The sequence below is a fragment of the Dendropsophus ebraccatus genome, chromosome 11 (genome assembly GCF_027789765.1).
Source record: "Dendropsophus ebraccatus isolate aDenEbr1 chromosome 11, aDenEbr1.pat, whole genome shotgun sequence".
NCBI classification, from domain to species: Eukaryota; Metazoa; Chordata; class Amphibia; order Anura; family Hylidae; genus Dendropsophus; species Dendropsophus ebraccatus.
Genome location: NC_091464.1, coordinates 37,982,030 through 38,004,828, shown reverse-complemented (window position 1 = coordinate 38,004,828; position 22,799 = coordinate 37,982,030). Strand labels below are relative to the sequence as shown.

Genomic DNA, 22,799 nt, shown 5'->3' with positions numbered 1-22,799 from the left:
AGATGTGAACACCCAATTCTTAGACAGTGATAAATTAGAAAAATGCACCACATTTATTAGAGTGACTCATGCTATGCCTACACGGAACGATTATCGTTCGAATTTTAACAGAAATTAACAATCGCATTTGAGCAATAATTGTTCTGTGTAAACACAGCAAACGATCAAGAGACGAGCAAGGAATCGTTCATTTTGGTCTTTTAGCATGTTCTCAAATTCGCTAAAAATTTGCAGATCGCTTTGTGTAAACAGTCTTTCAAAGATTCACCCTATGTGAAAGATGGGCTTAAGCGATCTTAAAAACTATTGTAATAATGATTTTTCTAACGATTTTTCTCCATCTAAATGCTGATCTTTATAAAATCCAAATCGTTGCTTTAAAATCGTTATCAAATTATCGCTGTTTAATAAATCGCATTGTTCGGATCCTATTACACAAAACGATTATCGGCTGTACTTGGCCAATTACCAGCTGATAATCGTTTTGTGTAATAGCTCATGTTGAAAGGCAATGATCAGCTGACATGCACAATGTTGGCTGATCGTTGTCGTTCAGCATATTCTAAAATCCTGATCACTATAGCGAGTCTGCTGCCTGTCGCTCTGTGTAACTGGCCATGGGACAAGCCAAGTTCCTGGAAAGTATTAGAACTAAATTTTGTATTGTTTTTTTTTTTTTTTAGCTTTACTGTGTTATATGGTTAATCTGTTATATGGTAAAGCACAGGTCAATAGGACGAGTATAAAGAGAATTTTTTTTATTTGGATTTGTTTAGGCTCTTTAAAAACATTAGCTTTTCTTAAAATAAGCTTGTATATAATGGCAGTAGTAAAATGTAATATAGGAAGATTTCAATGTATTTATTTTTCGATTTATCTTCATATAATTTTTTTAAATTTTTTTTACAGGGACTAATACATTGACCAGCAGTTCTAATAAACTCTTGGTTGAAACCACAAATATAACAAATGGTAAGTGCCAATGTACATTACAGGAAGCCGGCTGAAGCCTCCTGCTCCCTGTACAACCGCTATGAATTTACCAGACCAATATAAATTGATACTGGTCTATAATGGGTAAAATGTGTGTGGGTAAACTCACCTTATTTAGAAATTTTTGTTGAGCTATTTTTGCACACCAAAAATGCTTTTTTATTGGCTGGAAATACTTTTTAAAAAGCTGCTGTTTTTTTCTGTAAAAAATAAAGTGTGCCTGTCATTTTAAGGTATAATCTTGAGGTTTGAGAAAGGGAGCCCAGCGCTCCAGAAACGTGTTACCTGTAGATATGTACTTTATTATTTTACAAAAATAAAACAGTTGCTTTTAGTTCATGCCATGGGTCTCCAAACTGCGGCCCTCCAGCTGTTGCAAAACTACAATTCCCATCATGCCTGGACAGCCAAATCCAAAGTGTTAGCTGTCCAGGCATGATGGGATTTGTAGTTTCGCAACATCTGGAGGGCCGCAGTTTGGAGACCCATGGTTTATGTGGTCTGCGCAGAGGTATCTCCTTTTTGTTTGGACATTGTACCTGTCATTTCAAACAACTTTGCAGAAATCAATAGTATAAGCAATTATAATATACTCTGTAATAGGTTTTATTAGGCAATAGAGCTTCCTTCTTTACTCACAAGGCTGTTTTTCCACCTCCCTCCACTTCTTATCTGTTGCAGAGAAACAAAATGAAGACGGGTTTGCTGTGTCCATTATAACCCTATCAGGGAGGGGCTGAGGGTAATGAGTGAGCATAAGGAGGACTAGACCAGCACTGAGCAGTCTGACCTGTGAAACCAGCATTTGCTAGACTGCCCCCAAACTGCAGGGCTGGTTCTCTCCTCTTCCTGCTCATTCATCCCCATTCGGCCCCTCCGGCCTCCATAAGTTTTAATGGACACAGCAAACCTGTCTTCACTTTGCTTCTCTGTAAAGTTGACGACTTTGCCTGATAATGAACAGATAAGAGAGGGGGGAGGGGGGCTGGAAAACAGCTTTGTCAGTACAGAAGGAAGCTCTTTTGCCTAATAAAACCTTTATGGTGCGTTCACACCTACAGGATCTGCAGCTGATTTTCTGCAGCAGATTTCATTTAAATAACTGAACACAGCATCAAATCTGCTGCAGATCTGCTGCAGATCCTGTAGGTGTGAACGCACCCTTACAGTGTTTCTTAAAATCGCTTGTACTATTGATTTCTGCAAAGTTGTTTGAAATGACACACTTTATTAAGTCTGTGTTATTGGCTCTTTTACTATTGAGTTCATTAGAACTAGTAAAAAAGAATGGCTCTTTTTTTGAGAATCGTTAGATAGTAAACTAAATATGGATGTGTTCAGGATAATTTACCCGTGCCATAGGTAACATGTACTTGAGTACTTAGGGCCAGTTTACGGCTATTATGCCTACTTTTTAACAAATGTCTTTGATTTTACTAGAGTATTCATAACAATTTCAATCCTAGTTTAATAACATTCATTCTTCTTGTTACTTTTAGTCAGTGGATTCAGCATTGGCACATTCAAAAGCAGTACACTTTGGACATCATCACTAAACACAAATAGCAGCACTGGTCAGTATATCCTTTTGGAATTATACATTAATGGTATTAACGATCGAATTCGAACGATAATCGTACGTGTAAACGCAGCGAACGATCAAACGACGAGCAAAAAATCGTTCATTTTGATCTTTTAACAACTTCTTAAATCGTTGTTAATCGTTCGCAAAAAATTTGCAGATCGTTCCGTGTAAACAGTTGTTCACCGATTTAACCAATGTGTGAGATAGGCTTAAGCGATTGCAAAACGAATTTTCCGTACGATATGTCGTACCGTCTAAACGTGGATCGTTATGGAAAAAAATCGTTACTCCGACATCGTTAATTGTACAATCGGGCGAATTATCGTTTCGTGTAAACGTAGCATAAATCCTAGAATTACTGGTCTTATCTTTTTTTATTTAAAGCAGATTACCTAAATGGGTTGTCTCATGAAAAATATAGAAGGAGAGTTATCAAAGGGTGTAAAATATGGACTGGTGTAAACTGCCCACAGCAACCAATCACAGCTCTTCTGTCATTTTACCAGAGCTAAGAGCAGAGTTGTGATTGGTTGCCGTGGGCAGTTTACACCAATGTATATTTTACAGCTGTTAATAAATCCCCCCCATTGTGTGGAATATGACCTCTCCCAACATTATTTATAAATGAGATCTCTGTGAGCTGTGAGTGAGGCACTACTTTGTATGCTGCTCAGTGGAGGAAAACAAATCTGTGGTAACAAGTTAGTTAATAAGGGACCATAATCACGGTTCAACAATTCACACAGTCCGTTAAAATTTTGATCCGTTATCCATTCTGTAAAAAAAAAAAGACATATCCTAATGCCGATTGTGATTGAGGTACGCATTGCCTATAGAAGTCTATGGGATCCGTATTTCTAGCGGACGTCATGGATGTCACATCTGTAAAAAGAAACAGATCAAATCTATGCAAACTAGTACTATTCACATTTTACGTAAACGGATACGGAAAGGGATGCAATTTCTGATGCAAATACGGATGATTTTCAACTGATCACAGAGAAAAAAATTGCAGGAGGTTTTGCGACCCAGAAAAATCACGAGTGAATGAGGGCTTACTGTTTTTTTTTTATTATGGGATTTTTTATTTCATAGGATAATCCCTTTAGGGTATAAACCCACACACCGTATATGCAGCATATACGCAGCAGATTAGATCTAAATAACTGAACACAGCATCAAATCTGCTGCAGATCTGCTGCGTATACTGTGTGTGGGTTTGTACCCTTAAGGGTGTTTGGCACCACAACAACGAACTTGTCTTTATACTGTCTGTATATTAATTTCCACTGATGTTATGTTAGTTCTAATACTGTAAATTCTATTAATTGGGTTTTCTATTAGAAAAAGCTTGGTATTGCAACCCAAGTCCATTTAATTCAATTTAATGGAGCTGCAATACCACACACAGTATGGACAAAAGTGTTATGGACAACTGTTTTTCTAATCCTGGATTACCCCTTTAAGACTCAACTGTGAGCCCCAGATCTGCTGAATATTTTTGGAATAGCAAATTAGCATTTTTATTAATTAATACTCTGTACAGTGTAAACCTGTTGTATTTCATCTTCTTCTTGTTTTCAGGAAATGATAGTTTTTCGAGCACTAGTACATTTTCAACATCTTCAGTGACAACAAACTTAAATAACGGTGAGTTGTATGAAATAAGGAATTCAATTTCTGTGTAGAATCTATTGTTTGATAAGCTGCAAAAAAAAAAGGCACTGATGCCAGTTCCACACCTGCCAGCGTTGTCTGTGTGACCAACAGCTGTTTCAGTGTCTGCATGCCATTATGCTCAAGGGACCATAGGGCGTTTGCTTCGAAGGATTAGGGCTGAATTGCAGCTCAAGCAATGGGAGTTGGTCCTCTGGTTTGCATACAGTACTCATATACATGCAATATAATGTTATGTTCTAAATGTTGATAGACAAAAGGAAATACCGTAATGACAATTTTACGTAGCACTAGTTATAGCAGTATTAAGCTTCAGTATGTGTCAGCCAAAAATAGGAGTGTCCCCAAAACACTGAAGAGCTGTAAATCTTTCCATTAGTCGTCTTTCTCTCTTTATGTCTCACACTTGGTGTGCCAATAATTTTGCTGACTGTATATCTGTTCTGCTAACAATTCCAATTTATTTGTCAAATATGGTGTATTAAATGGCACAGTATAAAAAAAATTTGAAATATATAGTATACAGTGCTATTTTACATATTCCAGAATTATATCTTTAGTAATGTATTTTTGGCCCTTACAGGGAGTAGTGATGTAACTTCTTGGAGTACATATATGACCTCTGAGTCTGCGATGGTGCAAGTAACGAACGGTAAGCACATTCTTATCTGGCATATAGGTAGAAAAGTAGTCAGACAATCAGTAAAGACTTAAAGCGACTCTGTACCCATTTTGTGCCCCCCCACAACTACTTATACCTTCCTGTAGCTGATGATAAGTCCTTGCTGGTGGTAACACCACCACACAGGCTGCACTGGCCTAGGGCATGATCGCTCTAAGCCACGCCTCTAAGGCACGGCTCCAGCTACAATAAAGTATGATATTCGAGCACTGGAAAGCGAGACCAGCGTGTAGAAACATACCTTCCTGTAGCTGATGATAAGTCAGCTACAGGAAGGTATAAGTAGTTGGGGGGGGGGGGGAGGGGGGCACAAAGTGGGTACAGAGTCGCTTTAAAGGTGTTATCCAGAGTTAGTAAAAAATGGCCACTTTCTTCCAGAGACTCTAGTCTTTAGTTTGGGTGCAGGTTTTGTAACTCTGTTTCATTGAAGTGAATGGAACCTAACTGCAAACCACACCTGAACTGGAGACAAGAGTCGTGTTATCTCTGAAAGAATGTGGCCATGTTTTTCTAATTCTGGATAACCACTTTAAAGTGTACCTGTTGTTTGTAAAAAAAACTTTTTTGACGTGTCATAGAGACATAAACAGGAAAGTGCAACAGCAACCTGCAAGTGCCAGAACTTACCGCACATACTCCTTCCAGCGTACACACAATAAAAACATGTTGTAAAGATTCCAAAAATGAGGTTCTTAGCAAACTATTTGATCAGACAGAATGAGCCATCTCACCACACTAAGGTGCCCTCAGAGAGATGGCCCTACCCTAGCAATTGCGTCTCCTGGGCTCATATTACGCCTAAAACTGGGCATAAAGGATCCAACTAATGTCTGTTTAAAACACCCACAGGAGATGGGTAAAGTGCAAGCCAGCAGGAGGCAGCAACTCCTTCTGTGGCCATTTTTTGCATTTTATGTCATAGAGACATGTCAAGTCTCAAGTTTTGATCAGTTCAGGTCTGAGTATTCAGACCCGTACCAATCGAGAGCATGCTGGGAAAAGACTGTGCTGCAGGACATCCTCTCACTGCTCCGTGTAAGAAAAAAAAAAGTCGGGTTCCACAGAATTAGGGTCCTATACCAATGGATGATTATCGTTCAGAACATCGTTAACGATAAACATTCTCTAATAACCGCTATTGCGAATGACTTGAAATCGTTCACCCAATTACACAGAACGATAATCATTAGTTATGATCGTTCTTGCGGTTGTCTTGTCGTCGCTATTGCGTTCGTCGATACTGCGAACAAATGAACGACGTCTTATTCCATGCGAACGAGCAACGATAAAAATAGGTCCAGGTCTCTGTAATAAGGATGAGGTTTAAAAAAGAAGGAAAAGTGTGCTTTGGAGGGAAATTTTAATTATCCAGGACGGCAGAAGAAAACTTGTAGGTAAAAATATGGTGGGTTTAATTCTTCACCAAAGGAGGTACAAATATCATATAATCAGGATATCAATCGTAAGAGTAATAAGGCAATAGTCTTACAAATGTCTTAGAATGTCTCTGTGTCCCAAAAATGATGGGGATGTAGTCTCTTTCCAATGGTGACTGAAGATTTGACTAGAGAACAAAGAACTTCCTTGGGTGAATTCCTGAGGTGGGGGCTAACAAACCCCAGATGTGCGTGGAGGCTTCTCTTGAAAGATGGTATACAAAAGACCCCCCAACCAACTAACCTCCTAAGTCTATATACTCTCTTGACCGGGAAAATATATACACTTATGCCCAAATGGTTACACCCAGTACAACTTATATCCCAAAAATGGTATACTGGCAAAGCTCCAAGTGGATTGGTCAAGCTGGACACGTAGCTATATCTCACTATGATCCATACATTACCCACGTGACCATTTAGACACGACCATATTAGGACTTCCAGTCATCCACCATTTTGGAGGTCAAGAAATTACTAGGTGAGAGTTCAGCCCTATACTCAATATGAGAGTAGAGAAGAGAATGAGACTGGAATACAGTGTAGATATATCTTGGATGATAATAATTTGATTCCACTAATGCCAAAGATAATATGATCCATTCAGCCATTAATAAGGTTAGATGTTATAGATGGGGTTACAGGTTATTAGTTTTTTACAGTCTCATTAAGCAATCAACAATTTCTTGTTTAATCGCTAACCGAACAATTATTGATTAGTTCCGAACGATTTAGTAATTATCCAAACAATAATCATCCTGTGTAATAGGAAAGTCTGGAGGAATAGGGGAAAGGGGGGACATGATTGAAACCTTTAATATGTTATTGAGCTAAATATATTTCAAGAAAGAAGTAATAATAAGAAACTCAGCAGAAAAACAAGGGGACACAATCTCAAGCTAGTTGGGGGAAAGATCAGAAACACCACAAGAAAAAAATAATACTCTATTGAAAGAGTAGTAGATGCTTGGAACAAACTTCCAGCAGATATGGTTGGTAAATCTACAATAACTGAACGTGAACCTGCCTGGGATACACATATATCTATCCTAACACAAAAATAACATAAAACAAGGCAAGTCTTTTACTGCCAACAATCTTCTATGTTTCTGTGTTACAAAGTGTCCAAGAATTCTATTAAATGTGGCACAAGTGATATAAGAGTCTTTGGCACGCCTACAAGACTAAATTTGGGCCCCAGTGCCAGATATAGCACATTGGTTCTGGCTGATAAAGCTGGCGCAGCACTAGACTGTCCGACTAGTCTACCGTAACTTTTTACTTCTGTTCTAACATCAGAGATATATTTTTTTTGGCTTATTCTAGGCCAATACATTACGCCAAAGTGTAAATCTCATGCATCTGCGGACAAAATCCTGGCAGAGCAGCCTTAGTAAATTTATAGAACCAAATTGAAAAGACTAGTATTCTCATAGATAAGTGTGAACTGTGCCAGAGAAAGTCATGGCCTTCTGCCTATTTGGAGCTACAGTGCTCAACACTATTAGATATCCGGCACGATGAGGAGTAAGCTATGGGCTATACACATGCTAACCCACTGTCAGATGTGGAAACTGTGACAGAAGGTAAAGTACAGGCAGCTACTCACCACCCAGAGCAGAAGCGTGTATATGGGTCATGTCCAAACAATGCTTCCTTCCCCTCAGGACAAGCCAAGGCCACCATAGCCTTAGTTCTCCTAATTCATTTCCTTATTTTAGAATGACATCAATTGGAGACAAACATTTACTAGACAGAAGCAGGAAATACACCGAGAACCAAGAATAACATCTCAGTTGAGGAAATATTTTGTGCATATTAAGGCTAGGTTCACACTGCGTTTTTGCTGTGTGTCTAACATATCTGTTTAATTGGGAAAAACAATGATGGTAAAAATGGATGTAGTCGTATGTCTTCCATCAGGATTTCAATTTACTTACATTATTAAAAAAAAAAAACTGATCAAAATGGATCCTTTTTAAAACATTTTTTAAGGGTACACAAAAAACTTTTTTCTGTACAATAAAAAATGGATACAGCGAAACAGATGCAAAAACCTAGGCTAACAAAGGTAAGTGGGGCCCTAGTCACTATATATAAAGAAAATATTACAAGCATATATAAGCATTTATATATCTTGAGATAATATAAAAGTATCTTATTATAATCTAAAAAATCTTGTGGTGCTAGACTCTCTTTAAGAAAGTGGCACTATAAATTATTTTGACCATTTTGGCTCACCATGGGCAGGGGAATACCTTGTTAGGCATAACATAGGAATGTAAGTATGCCACATAAACATCTGCACAATAAATGTCCAGCCCTATTGTGTTATGTTGCTGTAATAACTATCTTTAAAACTAATATTGTATTATTTGTGTTTGTATTTACCATTACAGGAAGCGTGAATTGCTCCTTCAATGACACCACTGCATTTGAGACCTGTAAGTGCTTATAGAAATTACAACCAATGATGATTGACAGGCAGAGAGACTAGTTACTGGTCAATCATCCCTGCACTATGCGCTGACAGGCAGAGAACCGTGACTAGTTGCCGTCCCTCTCCTAGCCTTGTGCGCCGGAACAAAAAGCTACTGCCGCAAATGCAGCTAGTAGCCTCGGGGAGCTGCACAGTAGGTCTATACTGAGACTGAGTAGGTCTATTAGGGGGTGCGCATCTTTTCATAAATTTGGCACATCTTACTAAAGTGAATTTATGTGTAGACTGGTGTAAGACATGCCAGCCTTTAGTAAATCTACCCCCACGGCTGGGTGTCAGGAGAAGCAATTCAAAACCAAGCTGGTTTGTGGTCAGTCCCATTTAAGACCAAATTTACAAAGTTCTCCATAACACCACTAGAGATGAGTGAACCTGCCAAGATGAACCTGAACTCTCGGCGTCTGATTCCCGATGTCTGATGGCTCCGTGGAGAAGGTGGATACTGCCGGAGGACCGCCTAGAAAACTGGCTATGGCTGTATCCCAGTTTTCCAGGCCGTCCTCAGGCTATATCCACCCTCTTCACGTAGCGGGCAGACAGCGGGAATCATTGCCGAGAGTTCAGGTTCATACGAACCCGAACCTCAGCAGGTTCACTCATCTCTAAACACCACCAGGATACCTTGATGCTGTCCCTTCTACAGCACTATTATAGTACTTCTCCTATAGTCCTGCTGGGATAGTACCCTGTTGGAGATGGTTTATCTGCTTGTATCAGATATAATCAGTTCATCTGTCGTTTTCTAGAGTAGGTTACCTGCCGCACCCATTTCATAAGAATTTATGTCATTATTTCACAATCCTTGTATTCCACTGCAGCACTGTTTAAAAATAGAGTATGATTTGGAGACTCTCACACCAGTGAGTCACATAGAGGAGGATACAAAGTACACCACCCTTACAATAATATAGAGGGTGTGCTTGGTACAAACGAACGGTGTACTCTGAATAGTGCCCCGGGCAGCACCAACTGCAGTGGTAATGAGCATCATACATTGCCCTTAAGCTCAGAGACTTGCTGGCATTTATGCTGCAGTTTTTTTTTTTAATAGACAAAAACAATGTCATGGCCACACTTGTTGATTTATTATAAAAATCTTTCTTAAGACAATTTCAAACAATTTGATCAATTTTTTCTTTAAACACATGTTCACAAAACCACTTTTTTTGTGTGTGTGATAGTAATGTGAAACTAAAAAGGGAAGTCCCATGAAAATAAAAAAAGCAAGGCAGGCAGGGGTGTGTGGGAACGTGTATACTTACCAGTCCTCATGCCTCTGTAGCACCGCTCCCGAGTCCCGCTGGCAGCTATTTTTAGTCTGAAATCATGCACATCATGGCCCCACTAAGCGATTGCCCGATGTCCCGCCCCAGTCACGATTGGCAGTGGGCATGTGCACCTGTCAGCTGGACCCAGGAGTGGAGCTATGGGTGTAAGGATGGGTTTTTATTTCTGTACCCCCTGCCTTCCTGTGTTTTTTTATTTTTTTATTTTTCATGGGACTTCTCCTGTAAAAGGGTATTTCAAAGGAAAACTCACTGATGGCCTACACACAGGATAGGTCATCAGTAGCTGATAGGTTACGTCTCATGCAGTGGCGTACTTACCACTGTAGCATAGCGGCTGCTATGGGGCCCACCGCATCAATGGGCCCCATTGCACGTTCTAAATCCACCCATCTTCATATCCAGTTTTACATGCAGGGATGCTGACTTTCTGGAAAATTAGTATAGTAATTCTCAGAGGATAAAATGTTACTCCAGAAAGCTTTTTTTTTTTTTTTTTTTATAATAACTCAAGTAATTGATTTGTTAAATTCTCATTTACAGGGCAATCAGATCTTTGTAACACAACTTGTGATCACGGCTCAGGTACATCTTTTATTACTATAGGTTTAACCGATATAATATGTGTTTTTTCACATCAACAAATCACTTGATTTCTCATGATAAAAAAATCTCATGTTATTAAAAAACATTATTTGTTATAATGTTGAACTTACTGATATACATTACCTTCACTGATCGATGCACTGGGGGGCAAGACTAGATGAAATTGCTTTAAGAATTCACTTCTGGCTCACAATGTGTTCATGCGTCACTAAAGACTAGCAGGTGTGTTGCACGTTGGTGTGAATTGTCCTGTTTTTACTTTTTTGGAATAAAGCGAAGCAGAAGTTTTACTGATTATTAGAGATGAGCGAACCTTGAGCATGCTCGAGTCGAGTCGAACCCGAACGTTCGGCATTTGATTAGCGGGGGCTGCTGAACTTGGATAAAGCTCTAAGGTTGTCTGGAAAACATGGATACAGCCAATGACTATATCCATGTTTTCCACATAGCCTTAGGGCTTTATCCAACTTCAGCAGCCACCGCTAATCAAATGCCGAAAGTTCGTGTTCGGATGGACTCGAGCATGCTCAAGGTTCGCTCATCTCTACTGATTATGCTGGATTGATTCTTTTCTTCTACGGATGTCAGGTTTCTGTACATGTTACATGTGATGTCTGTAAAAAACTTAGGTGCTGCTGCTGTTGTTATTGGTTTTAGGATCTGGGGGTGAAACAATTGGATTTGGAGGTTTTTCTGATCCTAGCCATTAGAGAATCTGTTCCATCTTTGCAGGGCTTACTCCACAGTGCTACAAAAAAGCACAGACAACTAGATAAAGCATTCGCAACAGCTAAATAATAGCTGCTGTAAATACATATATTATATTGACTGTCAATTACAACCCATCAGTTGCCCTACTGCCCATAGAGTTGGAAGTATCCACAATGTTAGATCTAAATTTTCATAGATTGTCATTCATTGTTCATAAAAACATCTATCGTAAGTCTAAGTCAAGTACATTGTTATAAGTGACTGTTACTGGCAGCAGTAGCATTATACACTATTTACAACGCCAGCCCTTAGTATAGATAAACCACATGCGGCCAGTGACATTACATAAATAACAATTTTTATCAAAGTAACAAATGCATTGTATCAATGTGTGTGGCTCACCCCCTCAGAATGACATAGCCACAATACCAGCAGCCTGGGTTCATATCTCCAACAAATGCATTATATTTTAACAATTAAAGACTGGAACTGCTAACCATATTCTCTTTCAGTGCTTTTTTTTACATGATTGTATTTTTTTTCTTTAACAGCTTATGAAATTATTTTGAAAAGCGTAAGTATTTTTTTTTGTCAATTATATTTTTACAAATTTCAAATTTCCATTGAAACCTGGGACATTTGGTAACTGTTTCTTATTCTCATTCTTGAGACCACAATAAAAAATAAGGGCTTACAAATACATACAGGATTGTTTGTGTGGCCCTTCACTTACATCATTGTTGGCCCCATTTACAATGGGGATGGGGGGGTCGCTGAGTGACGATGATTCTTAGTGCTGTGCCATCCCTGTGATCAGTCAATACAAATTACAGTTAATTGTTTGATTTTTGGCTAATTGCTGGGTGTTTTATATGGGCCAATAATTGTCACATTCAGATGCTTTACCCCATGTAAAATAAACATGTCTTTTCAAATTATGTATAAAGCTTTAGGCGCAACCTACATGGGTATATATGGCTAATCTGTGATTAAGGGGTTTATCCAGGATTTAATAAAACAAAAACATAGCAGCTTTCTTTCAAAAACAGCACCACACCTGTTCTTCTGGTTGCATGTGGTATCACATCTCACCTGGTGCAATACCTAACATAAACTGAAGGCAAAAGTGGTGCTGTTTTTTGGACGAAAGCAGCTATGATTTCTCCAGTTCTGGATATGAATAGAGATGAGCGAACCTCGAGTCCACCGGAACCCGAACAATCGGTATTTGATTATCTGGGGCTGCTGAAGTTGGATAAAGCTCTAAGGTTGTCTGGAAAACATGGATACAGCCAATGACTATATCCATGTTTTCCACATAGCCTTAGGGCTTTATCCAACTTCAGCAGCCACCACTAATCAAATGCCGAAAGTTCGGGTTCGGGTGGACTCGAGCATGCTCCAGGTTTGCTCATCTCTAGATATGAATCCTGACAGTGATTTATGATATAAATATGTTCCCTCCATAAAAATGTATTTAGTTATTATATTTTTTAAAGCTCTTTTCTCAGACTTGTACAGTGGGACAAACAATACTAGAGAGGTGAGTGCTATTCCTATATTTTTTTTTTATAAATATTTTTTTTTTGTACGGTGTAGTGCTTATCCTCTGTTCACACAAGCCTCATGACAGCTATGCCAGATTTATTTTGAAATGCACAGCGACACATGATTTACTAATCATAGTAAGAACACTGCTCGAATAGGGATTCAAGTAATCCGGATGGCCCCCAGCGATATTACCTCTTCTCGCATCCTGATTGATTAATCTCATCCGGCACCTAAATGGTGTTTCTGAACAGTATTCCACCTACGATTAGGGAATGTTCACACTGAGCAAATGGAGCGGAATTCTATCTGCTTCAGTGTCAGACGGCATCTCCCTGAGAGGGCTTGTGTGCCTCCACTCAAAGAATTGACATGTCATGCGGAGGAGAGCAAAGGCGCACAAGCAGTCTGACACTGAAGCAGGCGGGATTCCTCCCCATTTTCTCAGTGTGAACATAACTTACTCTGAAATAAGGAATGCTTTCAGAGTAAATTTTATTTAACCGAACAGAGGGAGTCTGTAATTGTTTCATTAGTTTGGTCACAGATTCCTTATAAGATCACACAGTTCTCAAAATATTGTTCTTAATTTCCTGTATACAAGCCTTGGAGATTCTTTCCTGATGGATTTTCACACTTACAGTATACTGTAGTTTTCAAATAATTTTAGGACGGTTGTACGGATAACATACTCATGTATCTTTTTTTCTTATCAGTTACCTGAGGATACATGATATACCGTACATGTAAGTATACTTAGGAACTTGTGAATGATGTTTATGGGTAAAAAAGGAGATTGGCTGACTATGTATTCTTATTAGAATAAAAAAAATTGAAGTACACATTACAACATATCACCCTGACATCTGTCTGTACCCAGTCAAAGAGTATTTGAGTAAATGAAAAACCTTGGATAGAGGCATATAGAATTATGTGGCATCATAGGTGTGTGATCACCTGTTAGGGCCCGATTCCGCAGAACGATTATCAACTGAACAGGCTTATATATCGCTCTGTGTTATAGGCCACTTTTCATCCCATTTTAAGAGGATGAAGTTGTATAATTATGTTGTGTACCAACCTCTAATGTAAAACTTCCCTTACAATTACTTATATATTAGGGGTATTGGGGCAGGCTCACCAAGCAAGAGGCGCCAAAGTATGCCAAAAACTACCACAATAACTATTCATTTTAAAAAATATATGTTGTGCAATATCTTTCACCAATATTATTATTCACTTTTAAAGCCCCCCTAATTCCTGAGGGATATATATATATATATATATATATATATATATACACAGTATATATATATATATATATATATATATATATATATATATACAAACAAATAGTAAGGGGTAATATAAGAGTTGACCTGCAGAACAAATAAAAAAACACGTTACATGAATAAGGTTGTGTGATGTACAGCCAATGGAAAGCCAGTAAAGGGATTGGCAGAAGGGAGAGACTGAGCGAGGGGAGAGGTGGATTAGTCGGGCAACAGGGTTGAGCATAGAGAGGAGGATGTTGCAGTAGTCCAGGTAGGAGGTAATGAGAACATGTACCAGCAGTGTTGTTAAGTCGGGGTTGAGAAAAGAGCAGATTCAGGAAAAGGTCTTGAGTTGCAGGCGACAGGAGGTGGTCAAAGTCTAGCTGTGCGGTTGAAATAGCATGGTAGAATCAAACTCAAAGTGACCGCTGCCTTAGGGGACAGAATGCAGTCATTCACTGTAATTGAAAGATTACATGGGGGGGGTCGAGCGAGATAGGGAAGATAATTATTTTGTCCATGTTGAGTTTTAGAAAGCGGGAGGAGAAGGAGGATACAGACACTCTGCTATCCAGGATACCAGAGATTAGCCTAGAGTTGGTACTCAAATCAATGGGATTCCAGCCTAAAAGTATAGATGAAGGCCCTAGGATAGAGCCTTGGGGACATCAACAGTAAGGGGGATGAGGACAGGAGGGGGTGTGCGAGTGGGAGACACTAACATTGCTGTTGGAGAGGTAAGAGGAGATCCCCTGGAGAGGGCCGAGACTGTAACACCAAAGGATGAAAGAGTTTGTAGAAGGAGGGAGAGGTCAACTGTGTCAGGGAGAAGGAGCACAGAGTATTGGCGTGAGGTTTTGGCAGTAAGCAGGTCATTCCTGCTACCATAAAATGCATGGCATGTGATTTGCTATGTGGGATCAACAAAATTTAATCTTAATAGTTCAGACACATGGCTTCTGGCTGCCATAGTACTTATACTGCGGGGTGCTAATCTCACATCTGACTTGTGCTGCACCTGTCATTTATCCATGTAAATGCCTCCATTACTACTGATCATTCAAAGAGTTAAATGACTGTCATCAGTGTGATCAATGATGTCAGTTAGTAGCCAACACTCACTCACTGTGTATGGGTCGTGCTCAGCCTTGGAGCCGGCTCCATATACCTCTCCCCTTGCCTTTCATGTTAAAGGGGTTGTCCAGTGAAAATCTTTTTCTTTCAAATCAACTCACATCAAAGGTATATAGATTAGTAATTTACTTCTATTAAAAAATCTTGTCTTCCCATACTTATTAGCTGCTGTATGTCCTGCAGGAAATGCTTTATTTTCAGTCGGACACAGTGCTCTCTGCTGACATCTCTGGCTGAGACAGAAACTCCCGATTGAAAACCTCTTCTGCTCTGGACAGTTCCTGTCTCGGCCAGAGATGTCAGCAGAGAGCACTGTGTCCGACTGAAAATAAAGCATTTCCTGCAGGACATACAGCAGCTAATAAGTATGGGAAGACTTGAGATTTTTTTATAGAAGTAAAACTTCCTAACACCAGTTGATTTGAAAGAAAAAAATTTTCAGTGGACAACCCCTTTAAATTACATGGAGCAGGATTAAGATACTCCGAATTTACCAAACAGTGACCTAGTAAATTTACTGGGTTACAGTTTTTAGAATCCTTACAAATCAGGGTTTTAATTTCTTATCCAACAACATTTATTGAGCCTGATTGCCTTTGTTATGTTTGGCTGTTTTTCTCATGTGACTCTGTGTGCCTACTTGTACCACTATCCATCAAACTGTGCCAATCATGTCACTAATGTGAATACTTACCACTGTACAGTTGGTCAGCTAAAAGCAAAGTAGATGCACCACAAACTTTAGAAAAAAACCTTAGTAAATTAGACGGGAAACAAAACTCCAAAAAAGTAAAAAATTGTGCAAAAAGTGTTGGCTCTCGGTTTAGCCAGTTTGTGCAACTACGAACAGTTTGTCATAGCTTCTCTTTGCTTGGTCTACCTTTGAGCCTCCTAAATTAAAACAGAAATAATAAGTCTGCCCCAGGGTATCCACACACAGTACATGTAGTGGCACAAGATGTAAATGCAATGACATACATGAAAGCCAACCACTGATAAAACAGAAAGTAGCTATCTTTGTGTGTGTATATATATATATATATATATATATATATATATATATATATATATATATATATATATATATATATAGTTTAATGTGGACCTGTCTTTTCTTTCTTTAATTCCTACTTTTTATAGTATGAAGAACTGCAAATTCTTGATATCTGGAATTAACGATACTGTCATTGACATCTGTGGTTTTTTGACTAATAATGTTGATGCAGTTAAGCAACATGTACAGACTGTAAATAGAATAGGTAAGTTGTCCCTTCTTTACACAATATATGGTTTATACCAGAAGTTTTCATCAAATTTGCAGTCTTGGTTGGTGGTAACAAATAACTGAAATAAACGAAAACATAGTGGGGGGAATATCATCCTTGTGCCTGTTGTACATCTGCAACAGCCATTGCAGATTTACTGGAATTATTGCGAGGTATGAGCTCCCTCCGTAGATGTATGGGACATAGGGGAGAAGATTTCCGTAAGACTGGTGCACAGATACAATATGTTCACACAGACCTATTAATGTTAAATTGACTGTACCACCAGGCCCAGGCTGAAGCACTGGAGGCGGCCGACCCACCCCTAGTGGGAGGAAACCCCCGCCCCTCTATGATAGGGTTCCATTGATTCTTATGGAGTCACGTCATGGAGGGGCTGGGGTTTCCTCCCACTGGGGGTGGGTCGGCCCGCCTCCAGTGCTTCAGCCTGGGCCTGATGGTACAGTCACAAACATGAAAAATAAATGAAGAAATTTACTTTTGACATATCATTGACTATTTCTGCTGCAGTCACAGAGAAAACATGTTTCACCATCATACCACTATTGCCCAGAAGTTATTTTGCCTACATATATAAGATACAAGTGGATGGTGTTAGTAAGATTTCTAAAGTACTATTTTATTGTATTTATTGTAGATTATTACTGCTGTTGCCATGAGGAGTGTTTATCCCCCAAATGGTGAGCATTACATTTTCTGTGCTAATGCCTGACAATGATAAGATTTATTTATATAGCACCAACATATAGTACTTACACTATATAAGAGTATATAAGGGTTATCAGAGCAGTGAAGCAGAGATCTCCTTGTTCTCTACTTATTAACCCTTTTTTGTGTTGCAGCATGTAAGTGAACACTAGGTCACCTATACACTGCAGTACATAAAGGGTTAAGCAGAAAGACACGACAGCTCTTATTTTCCCTGTACATCCCCGGGCCCCATAGCAGCTGTCTACCCTACCTCTATGGTTATTGTTCTACATATACACTGGTGCACTTGCTTAACACTTGTCCTAGACTCAAACCCTGACATCTGCAACTTTACGGCATACAGTTGCATACAACACCCATATGTACAATACATTTTATGCATTGCACTTCTAGGGTACGGCAAAAAATAAGGTGTACAAATGCATATGCACCAACACAGACAGTTTTGGCATGTTGGATCAATGGGTTGCCAGGCATTGCCTAGCATATACCCTAAATGTGACAAAATATGATGGGAATATAGCTTTAGGCTGGGTTCACACTAGAATCATATATCCATGTTACAGCCACACGTCCCAGCCAGACCTGTGATTTGGCCAGGACTTGCGGCCATAATACAGATGTTAGCTGCTCTTTCTTTCCAAGCCACTACTCTTGAGGATTACTACAGACGTATCTTGACATCAACTGTTGTTTAGTCTCAAAGTATAAGCTTGTTCTTGTTCTTGCAGCGTTATGAGTACTCCTGCCTGTACTACTGGTGGCTCCAGTGTTACTAGAGGATCCCAGTCTTCAACCTCTGAAATTAGTAACCCGACGATTGGTAAAACTAGTCTTAGTGGTGCAACTGTTTACAGTGGACCTTCTACAGCTTCTACGAAAGAATCTAGTTCAACTTTTTTTAATTTTGTGTCTAATGCAACTTTAGACAGTAAACTAAGTACAACTATTGATAAGTCCAATGCAACAATTAAAAGTGACGTTACGTTAACGGTGAACACAACATTCGAAACAACACGTACCAGTCAATTTGCATCAACTAATTCTAATGGATCTACTGCAACAGACAGCAGTGGAACTGCAACAACTACTAATCGTGAGTCCGATACAACAGTAGACAAAGGAACAATGACAACTAACAGGCAACTTAATGGAACAGGTGGCAATGACATACATACAACAGATAACCAAGGATCTTCGACGACGCTTGACAGTAAAACTTATACAACAGTTAACCATGGATCTACATGGATTACTAATAACGGATCTATTTCGACAGATAGCAGTGGCACAACTATGAATAGATTTATTACAACAGCTAATAATGGACCTACAAAAAATAGTACCCTCAATACCACTGTTACTATTGGACCAATGTCAAGCCTTCCCAGTGGATCTGAAACAACTTCTGGAAACAATCATAGTGTAACAACTACAAGTGGTTCCAGCAGTACAGGTCATGTAACACAGGCACCGAACATTACAGGTAAATTGAAATATTCTCTTCATTTTGTAGAATTTTTTTATTACCACATATGACAGTAAAACATACTATGGCAGTATCTAGGGTGGTGCTTTTTTCATGTCTCTTTAAAATACATATATGCAGATATAGACATATATGCTAGAAAATGTTTACTATACTATTATTATATATTATATTATATATTATTTACTATTATTATATTATGTTCATTATTAAATGTTCATTATTCAGTTGGAAACTTGATCATAGCTCTTACAGTGCTGGTAATAGCCCTACCTAAATATCACTACAATAACTCATGTGGTCTATACTTGGCTATCAGTTCAGCTGCCTAAAACATTTTTTCAGTTATGGCCGGGGATGGGGTGGTTATGGACAAAGGAGGTCACTTACCTACCCCGTTCCAGCACCGGGTCCCGGATCGCGCCCGCTTCCTGGTGTGAGCTGCCGCATGAGACGAGGTCTCTCAAGGCAGCTCAGCCATTCAGCGGCCGAGGCAGGGCTTTGCTACGGTCGCTGAATGGCTGAGCTGCCTTGAGATGTCACGTCTCATGCCGCAGCTCTCTCCAGTTCAGGTGCAGTTTGCAATTAAGCTCCATTTACTTCAATGGAACTGAGTTTCAAAACCCCACCCAATCTGGAGACAACAGTAGGGGGAAAGTGGCCATATTTGTGTAGCGCTGGATAACCCCTTTAAAGGGATAGTGTCGCTTTTTTTTTTCTTTACAAAAAAAATTTGGCATGTGTCATCAGTGTTTTAAAACACTGTGATGTTTGCACAGGGGACTGCCATGTTGGGGAGCATCTGTGTATGACGTCATTTCACGACATCTACACAGATGCTGTACGGCATACACACAGCATTAAAGTGAACGGGACGGAGTCCGTCCCGTTCACTTACACTGTGTTTCCTAAGCTGTGTGCTGCACATGTCCAAAGACATGCGCAGTACACAGCTGTGGGAGGGAGGGGGCGCAAGTGCACAACTTACAGAAAGTCCTGTGAGAGGTCCTGTGTGCGGCCGGAGGTGCAGTGAGGGAGCGACATCAGTGCCGGGGCTCTGTATGTGCGGCCAGACAGCGGGGGCAGCAGGCAGATGAGGAGGTAGCTGGGCGGCCGCACAATGTGAGGAGTTATGTACAGGACTGGAGCCGGCCTCTTATCTGTGCCGCTCTGCTGGGGGGGCTAGCAGAGGAGCTCCGGGAGCTGTCAGGGGAAAGGAGAGGACGTATGTGCAGGGGGATGGGGAGACTGATGGACAGGCTGTGTGTAAGGAGTTCTGTACTGCAGCCGGCCTCTTCTCTGTCCCCTGCCTTGCTCTGCTGTATCAGGGGGGAGGGGCGGCTGTTAGCAGAGGAGCTCGGGAGCTGACAGGAGAGTTGCTATAGTCACTGTGGAGGATAGTGCATGTACTTTCAGCTTATCTGGCTGGGACCCCACAATAACTACCAGTACATACATCAGATACATGCATTATCCTCCACAGTGATTATAGCTATAGAGAAATACACCAATGTATTAGCTCCCAGGACAGGAGCAACTCATACAGCTGTAGGGGCTCCTAATGTAACCAGTCCCTGACCCAGCATAGGAGCCCCAGTCCCTTATCACCATCAGCTGCTGCTGTCTCACTGAGGTGGCTGTACATAGCAGAGCACAGGCCTTTCTCCAAATCTCAAAATTGGTACAATTAGCCCCTATACACACTCACCATAGCCTGTATTATATACCTTCTCTCCATGTGTGACGCACCCCCTTGCAACTCACCCAGCCCTCTCAGCTCTGCTACATCGCCCTCTCAGCTCTGCTACATCGCCATCATCAGGCAGAAGCATTGCATGATGGGAAATGTAGTTTACTCAGGAACGGCAGCTCAAATTACTCAAGGGGGACTTGGTGAGTAAGATCAGTTAGGTTTGGGAGCATTACATTTTTTTAGCTCTTGGGGGGAATACTCCTTTAAGAGCTCACAGTTTTTCAGAATTATGACTTGGTGTAAGAGCTCCCTGTACTGGGTGGGAGGGGGAGTGGGGGAGGGGCACTGTACTCTGACCCAGGAAGTCTCCCTCACCTTCCATAGCAGATCCACTTCAGGCTGCGGCTTACATCAGAGGACAGGACTGTGGAGGTAATCTCTCCATAGCTGTAACCCCTCGCTCCCCGGACAGAAAGCGCTGCATGTATGTGCCCACATCTGCCCTTCCCATTCCTTCATATTCCCTGCAGTCTCTGTCAGCCCTTGTGTTTCCCATCCTCTCCATTACTGGACAGTTACTTATAATATCACATATTCTGCTGTTTCTGAATGTTTGTTTCATCTGTTTTACATGTTATTCAGAATAATAAATCATTATTCTTGGGGAGTGGAACCAATTGTCTGCATTTCTATCATTTCTTATGGGAAAATTTGCTTTGGTATAAGAGTGGATTTGGATTACAAACACAGTCCCGGAACGATTTATACTCGTAATCCAAGGCACCACTGTATATCCTACCTCTGTAACATGTGACACTACTGATACTAGAGAACAATAGCCTGTACCCTCCTGTATTATATAGCTCCTCTAACTGTGTACTGTGACACTGAGGTGTATTATGAAAGGCTAGGGACACTTGTAAGTATACTTCTGTGCAGACAACAACAAAATGGCGCTGCCCAGCAGTACACATAATATCACCTTTCCCCTCTTTGTTCTCCTGTGAAAAGAGGGGGGAGGTGATGATGTCACAGCAGTTGAGCAGAGACTGCCTCTTTTTTCAGCACAGCCGTATATCAGGTTACTTTTACCAGCAGTTTTCCTGCTGGAGCTCCCCCTAGGGGCCATCACTGGGAAATATGAAAAATTAGATAGTTAATTTTTCATATTTCTTTACATGTAAAAAAAAAAAACACATAGCAAGTAACAAAAAAAAAAAAAAATTAAATTTTATCTTTTTTTTTTTTTTTTTTTAAACTTTGTGACACATTCCCTTTAAAGGGAAGAATCCAACTTGCTGATATGTCCCTATTGTGCATGGGGTGTTGAAGATGAAGGCAACTTTCTTAACATAATCCTTTGTACTGTTTCCATGTTTCTAGGAGTTTAATCCTTATGCTAATTAGGCAACTTGGTGCACTTGGGGCGGAACTATGACCCACAGTGGTTATCCACCCCCGATTAGCCTACTGTGCTGATAATTATTAAAAAGGAAGCTGCCGGTGCTAAATAGTAGTCCTGCCCCCAGTGCACCAAAACGCAAAGCACATCCATATTTTAGCTTTTATTGTCTTATCGAGGGGGTAAATATGGTTCATTACCTATCACTTGTCAGAATGTGTTGAGTTAATTCTAGTTAATGGAGTCAAGTTTTTTTCTTGTTTAGATGCTTTGAAAAATCTGACAGGCATCCTCAATTCCGATAATCTCAACTCATCCACTGTAAACAGCATTGTATCCAAACTAGAAAGCTTGTTAACTGGAGAAGTGAATCCTGGTGATGCGGCAGTGTTCGTGGATGTCATGAACTCATTTTTAAATGTTTCTCAAGCTCTTCTAGGACCGGTCTCCAACAGGTGATTATGACAAACCATAGTACCTTTCAGCAGGGCCGTCAACCAGACTGCAGGTCATTGGAATTAGCACCATTTCACAGTCAGGATTTTGATAGTGATTTTATACCAGTGTAGACATGTATAATAGTGGTCTTCACCTTGTGGCTTCTCATGCGGAGCATGCTCAGAACTGTAGTATTACAATGTGTGGAAAGCCAGCTGATATAGATGACTGCACTATGGTATTGTATACTATTTTTACATTTACCATTCTGAGGTGTCATAGAGGCATGACCAGACGTGTTACAAAAGCCGACACTAAACTGTCAGGATGAGAGTAATAAATCTGGAT

The 22,799-nt window shown here is 40.1% G+C and overlaps 1 protein-coding gene across 1 annotated transcript in view; it reads left to right on the top strand.

The window, feature by feature from the left end:
• ADGRG2 (adhesion G protein-coupled receptor G2) overlaps positions 1-22,799 on the top strand; it is a 102,742-nt gene that overhangs the window by 51,876 nt on the left and 28,067 nt on the right. Inside the window, exons 8-20 of the mRNA XM_069946218.1 lie at positions 910-972; positions 2,493-2,567; positions 4,163-4,228; positions 4,839-4,907; positions 8,773-8,817; positions 10,703-10,744; positions 12,028-12,050; positions 12,976-13,019; positions 13,741-13,770; positions 16,573-16,691; positions 17,356-17,398; positions 18,161-18,915; positions 22,279-22,468. Of these exons, the coding sequence (XP_069802319.1) occupies positions 910-972; positions 2,493-2,567; positions 4,163-4,228; positions 4,839-4,907; positions 8,773-8,817; positions 10,703-10,744; positions 12,028-12,050; positions 12,976-13,019; positions 13,741-13,770; positions 16,573-16,691; positions 17,356-17,398; positions 18,161-18,915; positions 22,279-22,468 (1,564 nt within the window). The remainder of the gene's footprint in view (positions 1-909; positions 973-2,492; positions 2,568-4,162; positions 4,229-4,838; positions 4,908-8,772; positions 8,818-10,702; positions 10,745-12,027; positions 12,051-12,975; positions 13,020-13,740; positions 13,771-16,572; positions 16,692-17,355; positions 17,399-18,160; positions 18,916-22,278; positions 22,469-22,799) is intronic.